Source organism: Callionymus lyra, chromosome 1 (genome assembly GCF_982586985.1).
Source record: "Callionymus lyra chromosome 1, fCalLyr1.hap1.1, whole genome shotgun sequence".
Lineage (NCBI taxonomy): Eukaryota > Metazoa > Chordata > Actinopteri > Syngnathiformes > Callionymidae > Callionymus > Callionymus lyra.
This window is the reverse complement of record NC_141818.1, coordinates 18,918,923-18,932,575: the sequence shown is the minus strand read 5'-3', so window position 1 is coordinate 18,932,575 and position 13,653 is coordinate 18,918,923. Positions and strand designations below refer to the sequence as shown.

The 13,653-nt window shown below is 37.6% G+C and overlaps 1 protein-coding gene across 1 annotated transcript in view; it reads left to right on the top strand.

The window, feature by feature from the left end:
* Positions 1-5,579, top strand: part of LOC148088290 (multivesicular body subunit 12B-like) — a 39,198-nt gene extending 33,619 nt beyond the window's left edge. The window contains exons 7-8 of the mRNA XM_087779214.1: positions 4,147-4,202; positions 5,349-5,579. Of these exons, the coding sequence (XP_087635340.1) occupies positions 4,147-4,202; positions 5,349-5,486 (194 nt within the window). The 3' untranslated portion in view covers positions 5,487-5,579. The remainder of the gene's footprint in view (positions 1-4,146; positions 4,203-5,348) is intronic.
* The last annotated feature ends 8,074 nt before the right edge of the window (positions 5,580-13,653 follow it).

Genomic DNA, 13,653 nt, shown 5'->3' with positions numbered 1-13,653 from the left:
CATTCAGGCGCGAGTCTGATCCGAGCAAGTGATGGTACCAGACAGAGATCAATGCAGTTCTGCTGAATTAGTGAAGTGTAAAATAAAAGTTCATCAACATTCCGAGCGTGTTCCTATTGAGTGGTGGTTCAGGTAATACGGGTATGCTCCATCAGCCACGCATACATTTCCATCACTCAGCGCTCCGCCTGTGCGTGGTCGTCTCCTGTGCGGACGTGGAAGTGCGATGTACGGCGCCAGCTACAGTCCAGGGTGACAGTGCATCCAACAATGGTAGCGTGAGGGATTAGTGCTCAGCGCAGCGTACGAAGAAGCCCTTCCCGCCCTGAAACAGCTATTCATCTGTGCCCAGAGGCTGGAGATGACAATGCAGCCATTGCTCATCACACCTGACGGAGCCATTAATAAGGCAATGATCCACACGGGGCCTTTGCTGACTCCGTTCTTTACACTACAATCAGTCAAGCTCCGGGGTCCTCTTTACTTAACACCACCTCTGTCTTCAGCACCATCATCATCATCATCATAGTCACTGTACCAAAAATGCTCTGATTTTTTTTATACCACTCCTCAAACTACTCACTTTCACATACCGCATTACCCTCAAGGGTTAATGGAGTGTGGCCGTGCCATTTGAGCAGCTCAGGCATGCGTCATGGAGGCTTTTCCCGGTCAGAAGATTGTATTTACATTATCTTTGCCCTTTGCACCCTCGTTTTTCTTTGTGCGGGAGTATCCATACATCCTCGCCAAGTCATCATCAGGCCCGCTCCATTCGTCTGAGCGGTAGATAGCCTTTCTGCTATAGATGGCGCAGGAATACAAAGTGAGATCTGGTTTTAAATGTAATCCTTGAGCTTTAAGGAAAGTGTGGCCTTCAGCAGGGCGCATCCATCTGTCCACACCACGGAGATCCATCAGGCAACGGCCATCTTGTCTGGCTTTTAAATGTATTCTGTGGACTCGGCTCCGCCCAGTGTTGGCGCTGCCAGGCATGTGGCATTCTTTTCTTTTATGAGCTTGAACAAGTCGTCATGTCTTGGGGTAGCTGAGAGCCACGCTGGTGCCTCAGTTCACTTTCTGTTTCCATTAGTTTGTTCTTTATTTCAACATCGTCTTGTCCATCAGTTAGCAGCATATTTGTAACTGTTATAAAATCTTACTCTTTCCAACTGTTATCAAACAATTTTAAACTGTACTCAAACATTTCTATACTATAATCAAACAATAACAACAATATTTTGAACTAAAATCAGACACTTTTCAAATATAAGAAAACAATTTTAAACTGTATTCAAACAATTCCCAGATATACTCGAAACAAAAATTCCAACTGCACTAATTTTTAAACTGTAATCAAACAATTTCCAAATGTACTCAAACAATTTCTAGATGTACTTAAACAATTTCCAAATGTACTCAAACAGATGTAATCAACCATTTCAACTGTATTCAAACTATTTTCAACTGTTTTAGAACTATATTATACTATAATCAAACAATAACAACAGTATTTTGAAATGTTGTTAAATGTTTCAAATGTTATCAAACATTTTTTAAATGTAATTAAACAATTTTCGGTTGCTTTTATTTATTTGTATACTTTTATATTTCACTGAACAGTATATTAACTTTATATTTAGTTTATTAATGACTGAACGGACTGAATGAGAAACATTATTTCAGCAAGGTGGTGTATTTGTAATCCTCTTCAATCGTTTGTAAAAGTAAAAAAAAAACACTGACTTTCACTGCTTTAAAGAACTGCCCCTTGTTCGGAAAGGAATCAGATACATATCTATGCAAAGGAACAGCCGTTCCAACAAAATTAACAAGATACATGGTGGAGTTAATTTGACTCACACTGCTGGCACTGATGTATGTAAACTTCACTTATAGATTTTAAAAATCTCAAATAATTATATAATATATGCCTTTAAACCCCAAAAAACGATTAAAGATATTTTGTGTAACCATAAAGCAGTTTCACTCACACTTTAAGATGCAAGACAGAACACAGCCACTACATTTTACCATTAAGTCAATAGTACTCTCATTTAACTCAAAACATATCGACCTAACACCATAGTTAAGATATTGAGTTGTTTTTTTTGCCCCCTAACTCCATCTATGCACTCGCATTAAGTTAAAATAATACTATAAAACTGGCCATTTAGAAATGTTTAAAATCGGGTCCATCAATACTATAACGAGTTCATTCCCTACAATATATTTTTTATCTTAGTGCGTTTAAATTATATTTTATCAAATTAAAGATTACACAATTTATGTACCACCAGTCTTAATGTAATTTCTTCATCTTGCATTTTTGTACGTATATTTTCATAATAATCTTTGTTTATATATCTTTTTTTCTCCGCTTTTCTGTCTTCTATAAATTGAATTAATAAAATACAATTATGGCAAAATAACACTCGTTTTGCAGTTGATGTATTTTATTTGAAATGGTAAAATATATGAAGTATGTATGTTTTAAGAATATTAAAATAAAATTAATTAAAATAAAATGATATACAATCAAATGAAGAACTAACCTTATGTCCTTTTATGAATTTATTTGTCTTAAAATATACCCATTATATAAAATTATTTATTTGTCCCTTTCTTATTTTGGCTTGACGGCCCCTAAAAACCACTGTATTTAATTTGGCCCCTGAGAAATATAATTGCCCACCCCTGGTCTATATGGTAAGACACATCAACAGGAGCGAAAATTTTAAATGTAATAAAAAAGAAATCTGCATATAAAGCCTACCTGTGCTCACTGTGACATTTAAAATAAAGCGTCTGCAGGGCAGAACTGTGTCGGGTATAAACAAGACGATGGGTTTCCATCAAGCAGGGGGTCACCAGAGGCTGCATCACACGGTCAGTGGTCATGTCACGAGAAACTGGACCTCGAATATGCACAAATGAAGAGCACAAATCCGAAGCCAACTTTAAGTCGAGCCCAGTGGAAGAAACGATCTAGCTCTTTTTTCCACTTCTGTGGAAAGTGACGAGTAAGCCAAGTGAGCTTTCCTTCTGCGGTGAGGCCAGAGGTCACGCATTGTTACAAAGATGACATTGTGCTGCGCTGCCCTGGATGCCGGCCCGACGACGAGTCTGGGAAATATCCAAGATGGGGATGTGAGTCACAGAAGTGCGTGCGCGTGGAATCATTTTGAGATTTCTGCTTCGGACAGAAAAGAAAAAAAAGTCGTCTCCAAAAAAATGATGACTCATGAAGAGGTAGCTCACCTTTTTTTTTTATTCTCTTGGCTTGACATGTTTTGGAATCTATTGATGTTTTCTGATCGAAGCCAACAGAGCAGCGATTTTTCTTTTTTTTTTCATTTTATATTTTTGAAGCAGCTGCAGCTTTAGAGAACAGCGGGCATTGGGTCCCCTGTCACCCCGTGTTAATTTGGGTCCTAATATATTTTATAAACAAAGGGCTGCTCTCTCGCCTGACAGTCGTGACACCTTGATTCCAGTGCGGGATGCGTGCAGTCCGGGGTTACACCATTAATAATCAACTGGCAGCCATCACACCATTTTAACCACGATCATTATGATAAAGGGCATACACTTAATTACAGGCCTGCTTAATTATAGCTCTGTTGAAGCTCGTTTGTTTGGTCAAACGCTAATTATACCACCGCGCTCTTGGCAAGTCCTCGTTTCAATCCACTTTTTTTTTCTTTTTTTTTTTTCCCTTTTGCCGGCTGAACAGTGCGGCGTATTTTCATGCAAATGTGATATCTGGTGAGCGTTTTTTTGTCTTTCTTCCCTCCATTTTTCCCCCCCCCCGCTCCCAGCGTTGAGTGTGTCATTGTTCCCGAGGTGAACATCCCTCAGACAAGACGGAATCGGGAATAATCAAGCGTAATTAAACTGGAAGAAGGTTGGGAAGGGCAGAAGAGTGGAGGTGCAGAGTTAAAAAGAAAAACAAAAAAAATAAAACGCCTTTCATCTTCTCTCTGAAGATAGGAAGAGTGGAGGAGTTCGGGGAGCTCGGGGGTGCTGATAGCTTATGCTGTTTTATAAGCCTGCATTTAGTATAGTTAGTCGGGAGGAATCAAGGAAAAGGAGGGATGTCTTCAGTATAAAAAGTCTGATGCAAACATTGTATTTGCTCCGCAGCCTTTGATGACGTGCCCTTCGTTATCTCTCAGAAGTTCTACGAAGACAACAAGCCGGTAAAATAAACTCAAATATTATTTCAACTCTAACTATAGTTGTGTTTACTGTTTACTTCTGTATTCTATCAATTCTTTCTCTACCTTTTTTTTCGGTTTTCCCTTAAAGCCTCAAACTCCTGTCATCTCTTTCAAACTTTTCTCTCCTTGCATCCTCCTATATCTTCATCCATTTTTTTCTACCTTTTTTTCTACCTTTTTCCCCTGATGAAGTTGCTTTTTTCCTCATTGAAACTTGTTCTGTTCTCACTCACTTTTCTCTTCAGATTAATTGTCTGCCTTTTTTTTTTATACTTTTCGTTCCTTCACACACATTTTTTCCTTGTCCTGTTCAATTTCTCTTTTTTTCCCACTCTTCATTTTCTTTATACTATTCACTTCCTTCCTTTAACTATTCCTCGTAGTCTGTATTCATTTGGTCCTTTTGTTTTTTTCATCCTTACTTTATCTCTCTTCATCGTGTCCCATCCTCTAAATTCTAGGTTTAACTTCACCTTCCACCTTTCTTGCTTCTACCTTCACTTTTCATATTTATTACTATTTTTCTACCCTTTTTTCATTCCTCATTCTGCCTTCTTCCTCTCTCAATTCTTTATTTTCTCTATTCTCTCTTCTCCGTAACTTCAATTCATTCCACCTTTCCCTCCTCATCATTGCCATTCTCGATCCTACCCTCACCTCATTTCCCCTTCACTTCCTCGACTCACCTCGGCTCTGTCTCACCTCTTTTCCATTCCTCGACTTCCCTCTTCTCCGCTCACGTTCCTCCCCTTTCTCCTTTCTTTTCTCTTGTTTGAAAATTACATGTCTATGACGCTCCGTAGACTTCCTTCTCGCCGTGGCATACCTCCACTTCCACCTCCTCTCTCTGTTTTCCGTTCCCTTCTTCATCATTCTTTCTTGGGGTCCGGCGTTGAGTACAGGGTGAGTGATGAATGCGGAGCGGTCAGGCAGAGCCAGATCACTTCAGTCCATTTGGCTGGCGGCACTTGTCACTATGGCCCCCGCTTGTATCGACACACAGCGAGAGGATTAGAGATTTTGAGCATGCTTACTTAGCCGTGGACCTCGCTGCCATGTTGCTTGTGTGTACTTTCTCCTTCCTCTTTCTTCTCCTCACCCTCCTCCCTGTGCTTTTGATTTCAGACGCAGCAAGTCAATTTAATGGGCATTACGATCAAATCCCTGGCAGAGATCGAGGAGGAAGTGAGTAGGGGCTGCAACGCTCGGCTGCCACTGACGCCGCTGGCCCAGAATGCAAAGCAAACAGTCTTGGGGTTGTAATTAAGTGTCTGAGACAGCAAGGCCCTGTTGGCTCCACTAAGCCCCAATTGAATAAAAGCCTGGCCCCGGCTAGTCAGCCATTCTCCCTTAAAAGCTTTGTCTCGTGGTCCAAAACACTTGACTTTTATTCCCCGATTCTTCTGTCAAACAGCTCAATCCAACAACTCAGCAGCGCAGCGTCTCGACTCCGACTTTATGAACATGTTAAATCTCTTTTTAAGAGCAGTAGGATTCAGGAATTTAGCTCGACACAAGCGGTAAATCCAAACTCAAACGCTCAGTCCTGTTTTAATCGACTTGAAGTTCTCCTTAAGTTTTGCGATGTCAGACAATTCTTTGCTTTTATATAGTTTGATAATTGTGTAGGTTATCTTTAATATTTCTGTGCAGTTTGTGTCGACTCTTAAGATGAATCCGTGCCCTTAAAAAATGTCCGTCGACGGAAGAGCGTCCGTGTGAGGTCGACGGTTTAAGTGTGTCCTGTGATGGACTGACAACTGTCCAGGATCTCGCTCAGTCTCTCGCTCATGGTAGCTGGAATAGAAACCATTGCTCACCACAACAACTGGAAGGATACAGAAAGATGTATCCATCACTCCAGAGGTCACGATAAATAGGTTTGACTGACTTTGAGGTTTTCAGGTCAATTGAGTCTTTTACTAAAGGCACAATGAATCCATATTTATAGATTTTATTTTGCTATATCGACTTGAATAGTTTTGTATTCATTGTTTCTTCAGAGAAAATTTAGTCCCAGTGTGTGTTGTAAACACAATTTCTGTATATTTAATGTATTTTTAAACATGATTTCATTTAATTTGCCGTGCTTTGATAAAAAAAATCATAAGAAATACATTGAATACTAAACAATAATGCTCTAAGCATATTTGAAATATACTAAAGAAAACTACATCTTCAAACCAGGTTACATAATAATCTGTCTCCACGTAAAAATGAAGAAAAATTCATTAAAGGACAAATAAAGAAACATTTAACTTGGGTTCCGAATTCCACCAAGATCCCACTCTGGAGCAGCTCAATTTCCCTTTCTTTCTTTTTACTACTACATATGTTTATCTGTGGAGATTCTCATTCATCCAGGTCATGGTTATCCAAGAGGTTAAAACGCGAGTCGACTGGACTGTGTAGTGTTCTAGGAAAACGTTTCACCTCTGACCTGAGAAACTTCCAAAGAAAGTTCCAAAACGAAATGATGATCTGTTGAAGCTTCATATATTTTTTTAGAGCTCCGTATGTGGTGCAATGTGTTTGAAATGATGTGAGGTTTCAAATGATTAGCTTTTAAAAACAAAAAATTAAAAAAAGAAAAGATTCATGAAGCTTCACCTACTGTTACACTCACAAAAATGCAAAAAAAAAAAAAAGGTTTTGGTGATTATGATAAAATACACAGCTTGAAATTAGCTGTTTGGCAGAGGTCTGCTTTTACCTGTTTTGAATATTTCAACCTGGTATTAAGGGGTTAAACCCTCAAAATAATTCACTGTGGGTTAGATTTAGAGAAGGACCGGAGTTGTGCGAGTGCTTTTAGCATGATTTAAAACAAGTTTTTTAAATATATAAAGTGGCTCAAGATGGTTGTGAACGTAAGTCCAGAGAGAGACTTTTGTACCAAATGCATTAAACACAAATAACATGACTGAAGAAGGATCAGTTGCTCAAACGGATAAAACCATCTGTGATGAATAATGAGAGTTGAAGCCGGTGAAGACACTGAAAAACACTCCTTACATTAGGACTATAGCGTGTGGAAGTCACGTCTCATTATCAAGCCTCCAAAATGGACGCGTCAACTCAGAGTGTCTTCCCTTTGACAGGCGACATCACAGAACAATCGAAAAGGGTTCTGAAACAAAGGCTTCCCTTTTTTCAATTGACTCTTAAAGTTTCTCATCAGCAGAAGGGAAAAAAAAAGTTTGATGGCGTCTAGATGAAACGGAATCATGGGTGTGCTCGCTCCTTCTCTTTTTTAAAGCCGGCGTGTGTTTGGTGTGTGCGCCCTAAAGAGAGTGACAACCCCCCTTCTCTCTCATTAGCACGGTATCTCGGTATCAGAACTGCCAGGAAGTGACAGACCACTGTAAAAAGAACAGGTGCTGTTGGGTTTTGAGACGTGTTACAGAGCAAACACTCCCTCATCAAACTGCGTGTCTGTTCTGCACTCTGCCTCTGTCTTCTGTCACACACTATCCCAATCACACTCGCAGTCGCCATCTTGTCACATGGTCATCTGAATGAGCCTCATTGTCAGCACAGGTACCACCGGTGTGTGTGTGTGTTGGTGAGTGTGTGTGTGTGTGTGTCCGGGGGGGTGCACACGAGCATCCCTATACGCTCTTGTCTTCTTCTTCTTTTTTCCTGTGCGAGAGCGTGATTAGCAGGAGGACACATGGCGAGCCGAGCCGGGGAAGGGAAGGGCATGAGAAATCATTAATTACAGCCGCACTGGAGCTGATGAAGTAAATGTGAGATAGTGTAACACACAGGATTTAGTGAAGTGGACGACAGCACAAGATTAATGGCGGGGGCCTGGCTGATGAGGATGAAGTCACGGCTTAGCTTGATAATTAGTTTCCAAGTGGAAACATCTCTCACCATTGTGTTATTTTTACTTTTTTTTCCAACCACGTCTTGTTATTATCATCCCGTGATGATATCTGGAGAAAGTGCGAGAGGAAGAGATGTTTTCTCGCAAACACGCTGATTGCTCTGGTTTCCCCTAAAATAGAAAACGCACACGCTTGTTTTCCCTTTTGTTTCCGATGCTTGTTTGGTCCAAAATGCTTTTTTTTCCTTAGACGATTAACACGCTCTTTTCATCTCCTCTGTGAGTGTCACGAGCTGTTTTAGGATCTAGGACGTTTGGCAGCTCTTATGAATGTGAGGTAATGGAACAAAGAGAACGTAATATGTCCTTATTTTACCTCCAGTCTAATAATATAAAGGTAAAGCAAATGGAAATACCTCTAATTGTGGTGTGTTGGTGAAGCTTCATGATACATTTTTCAAAGGCCACTAGCTGCTTGGATTATACTATTAATTTAATAAAACTTGACGTCATTTCTAAACTGTGAGCGCCACCTACTGAATAGGGGTGTGAGAAAATATGGATACATTTTTTTCCACAATACAGTATTGATATTCAATAGCACCTTAACGTTTAAAAAATATATATCTTTTTTTGACTTCCTTTAAATCATATTTTATTTATATGATAGTTCTTTAAAGTTTTTGATAAAGCGTGTGGAGAATAAAATAGATAATTGTTTTATTTACAATTAACGTGCAAATATTCCAACGTTTCTTATTTTTTAGGTGTTGCAATTAAAGCAGTCATTATATCCTCCACAGCAATAGTAACAATGATTTTCTGGCGATGACTGAGGACGAGAGGATACAATCAACTGCATAAGCTTTTAAAGCTGATGTTTGGACATATTTGGATTGAAAACAGATTTACTTAAGTTACGTTCACTGTAAGCTCTGCAACACCTGAGTCAAGTACTCGGTTAATACTAAAAATATATCCTCGTTACTACAGTATCACAATACATCGTATCGTTGCCCTTGTATCGTGATTTAATGTCTAGTGTTTTTTGAGCTTGTCTTTTTAGAGTAGGTTGTGTGTACTGCAATTGCCTTTTTAAGTTATTTATGAAGTAATAATTATTGCAATCATTGGAATTATTGCCTCTTTAGTCAACACAACATAGGAATACATTTCTCTGTAAATCAATAAAATATTATCAGTTAATAGAATGACAATAGATATTTAACACATTTATATGGGCCTGTAGGTTTATATGCCTACTAGTTAATTTAGAGGCTGTGGTCACCCTTTTCTTGGGCACACCTCTCCATCTAACCACCTTTTTCGTAAGCTTTAACACTTTTTTTATCAAGAACCTTTAATATTTTAAGGTCCCAAAATGTCTTCGTCTCTTTCTTTGATACACCTTCTTTTCATGTCAGCAGTAAAGTTTTCCACCTTCTCGTGAAGTTGTCAGGGTTTGTTTTTTTTACGAGATTCTTTGTAGATGAAAAATATACATTAGGAACCTACAGGCTTATATGAATGAGTGATGAGTCTGGTTGATGTATAACAACATATAGTGGAACCTCAAAAAACATGTGAATTAAGTATAATTCAATGTACCTGTTTTTTGCGTTGATTGGGCAGTGAGATGTCATCAACAGCCTGTGTTTTTTCTTCAACTAGTGATGGGATGATGAAGCTTCATGAAACAGTGTCATTTATTTTACAACACAGTAGGTGGCGCCGTCAGGTTTTAAAGAATAGCTGTTTAAAGAAATAGATATAGATTATATAGAGTGCCATCGAGTGAGCTCTGAAACAAGGGATAATGTTTCATGAAGCTTCATCAACACATCACTACTGAAAAACTGTTTATTTTACAAGAGTTTTCAAGAGTATTAAACATTTCCAAAATATCTGTAGCTCTTTGAAACCTGCATTTAGTGTGGTGGTTCAGAAAGATTACGCAATAATGTTTAAGCTGTTAGTTCTAGTTTAAACTGGGCTGTTTTCCATTTGCAACAATTTTCTCTTCTAGGACATTTTCTGATTTGCTTGTAGACATTTTTAATCTTGTACATGCTATTTCATAATGTTTGGGAAACACTGCCACTTGGTGGCGGGAGTTCTTCACTTCACTGGTCATGAATGAAAAATACCATGTCTGGCTTTTGGTATGTTTTGAATTTAATCGCTGAAGTCTTGTCTTGCTTAAATCATGAGTTTTCGTTCAGGTAAAGAAGGAAACGAAGGCTTGAAATTGAGCTGTAACCAAGGCCACTTCTTTTATATATCTTTTTATATAAAAAAGTAATAAAACGATTGATAAACGAGAGGCTCTCGTTCACCGGAGGGCAAGTGTTCCTAATCACAGCTAAAGATAAGAGCGCTTCCTAACAGGCGTCTCTCAAAGCCACCGTGTCTCCGATGATGTTGGTTCCAGCAATTAGGCATTCTTCTCATTTCCCAAATGACTCGCAAAAAAAAACTTGCGGATATTATAATTGCTTTTAGCCACGCATATCTAATTTGTGTCTTTTTAAGTGTTAATTAGCGCCTGATTTAAAATGACATCTTCATGTAGTTGGTTGCTGCAGAGAAATGTTGTCGGCGTCGAGCTAATGGCTTCCACCGCGTGTGTACATACATGACAAGTTTTTTCATTAGCGAACCGGGTGCGAGCGGCTTCTCCACACTCTCCAGGTGTGTTTCCGGTGTGTAAATGTATGGAAGGACAGTGGGGTGTACAGGGGAGTGTGAGAGGGAAGCGCTCCAAATAGAGGTGGAATTAATGAAGACAACATGTCACATATTTTTGGCAGCGGCGCGGGGACAGGAAATGAAGCTCAGCTCGTCTGGGTGACTGCCGCCCATGTTCTTGTGTGTCAGTGTCCTGTCAGCCCGTGTGTAAAAGTGGCAGACATTGATACATGCTCTCCCTGATAACACCCCATTTCCCCATCCATCATCCCCACACACACCCCTGCACACATATGCAGGATTATTTATTTACCGTGCCAGATGTTGAGAGTGAGATTTTTTTTTTTTTGTATTTAGGGGGGCTTGAATTCACTTCACAACTAACAGGCTTGTGATATGTGACAGGTTTTGGCTAACTTGGAGCTTCCCTAAAGTCTGTGGGATTCAATGAAGGAGGTATTGTGAGGATGAGCGCCTGCTGCAGACAGTTCATTTGGAAACTTATTTTAGTGATCGAACAGCGTCCCCTAGTGCTTAAAAGCAACAGTACAACTCTCGAGCATTATTTTGCTGCCGCTTAAATTCCATTCAGTGTCAATCCATCAATACAGAAGTAGTAGTTCAGGATTACAGTGGTCACTACATGGTACATGGTATTTTCAAGAAAATGGAAAAAAAAAATGCAAGTTATATGAGTTTGAGGATTATGAAGATTTTAACAATTCTTTTTTCTTTCTTTTTTACCTCAACAATACATTTTCTAATATTCATTTTAATTTAATAATCTTTAAAAGTCTTGTTATACTATGTAGCAAAAGAAGGTATTTTCTTAAAACATTTAAATACATTAATTACCTTAGTAATAATAGCTTTCTTTCGTAATCGGAATTAGATAGTTATTGCCAGTATTGAAAACACAACATGTGATTTTTCTTTTTTCTTCTAATTCGCTCTGAATTATACATTTAATATGATGTAATAAACTTGCAAATGTAAAAATAAACCGCTTTTTTCATCACAGGGGTAAAATACACACCACATTAACTGTAAGAGTTATCATAGCTAAGGAGCTGTGGTGAAAGTCATCGTAATGTTCGTTGGTAATAATGTTTAATCAGTACTATTATTACTATATACTGTGTTTTTTTGTTTGTTTGTTTTTTTTAAAGCGTCACATTATCATTTCTAGACATTATTTATTTATCGTTTACGAGAGTTTTCAGATCCATATTTTGATTCCTGTTGTTTGTCTGTTTTTAATCTGATTTCATATTTTCGAATGAAATCAGATTAATGTAAATCATAAAGCAAATGAAGCAACCCCGATTAAATGCGTATGTATGGCCTTCTATCCCACTTGAGTAGTTATGGGCATACTTTTCCAGCAGAGGGCAGTGTAGGCTAATGTTGCATCCGCTTCGATACAAACACAAAAGGTAGAATTGAATACTTTGGGGGAAAACATTTAATTGAATAGGACTTTGTGTGTTTCATCAAGCAGATTTAATTTAAATTTAACAAAAACCAGTAAACGTTTTTTTCTGACTTTTTCCTTTTTTCTTCTTCTGCAGTATCACTACAACTTCAGCACGGAGCAAAGTATCGCATATTAACCTTCTACACAAACATCTGAGGATGAGGATGACAATGTTTTAAGAATCGAAAATGAATTGTTTTGATTTCCAATTCCGTGTTTTAAAATAAATACTTGTTATATTGCTGTGAATAAATGTTTTCTAATTTACTGTTTGTGACTCCTTATTTCCAAAATCTTGTTTTTAGCTTTACTATCTCAATATTTATTTATGACAAATTACAATCTGCTGTTGGTTTAACTTTGTTTTTTCTTGACAAACTCACCTCCACCATGTTCCTGTTTGTTCCTCCACCTCACGACGATGATGGCTCTGCTGCACACTCAGGTTTTTATCAGCACATTATTGGGTTGCATTATTATTTCATACATTACTTTTATTGAAGACTTAAGTAAACATACATTGAAATAAAAACAATACCACTCAAAATGCAATATATGCTAAATATACATACGTTTTTATTTGGACATTTCTTTTAATGTAACTGCTCTTTTGATGAAAACGAAATGTTCCATAATGAATCATTAATAATAGAAAATGTGTGTTTCTACAGACACATATTTCCCATTTTAGCGTGTAGGAGAAATTTCATTTTATTCTGCAAAAGTAAGCTGTTCTAAAAAATAAATTATTGCAATAAACCAGATTTTTTTTTATTTAAGGATAATATGTATGTAAAAAGAATTGAGCTAAATATAATAGTAGTTATTTATTTCATACACAAACAAATACGAAACTGCTAGCTTCTGAATAAATCGCCATTCATTTATTTATTTATTTTCTACATTATGCTTGTATCATTATTAAGTTCCAGATCAATTTGAAGAATATAACACTAAATAACGATGAGCAGAAAATAAAAATAAAAAGCCAAACTGAGAATGAAATAGCATTAGCACCTGAGCTAGCTTAGCATCAGATGTATTTGGAGAAAGATGGTAGGAAATATAATATCAATGTAGTAATTTGTATGGGTAGGGTGGTTTTTAAGTGATAATGAAATAGTGAAATGTTTTTATTAAAATATACTGAACTTGCTATTAAATAGTTTAGGTATTGCATGTATATATTAAATGCAAAGGTAAATAACAAAGCCCCTAGACTACGGACAAAACAAAAATTAAGATGTACTATAATAACTCACTTATTCTTGATTAAATACTCAAAATTATATTCAATTTTAATATTTAGTTATTCCAGGTTGCTAAGAGAATCCTTAAACAAAAAAGCCTTTTCAGTAGTTGCTCCATGCTACATGGCTAATGTTGCTAACTTTATATTTACAAACGCCGAACAAATCATTACTGTACTCAAC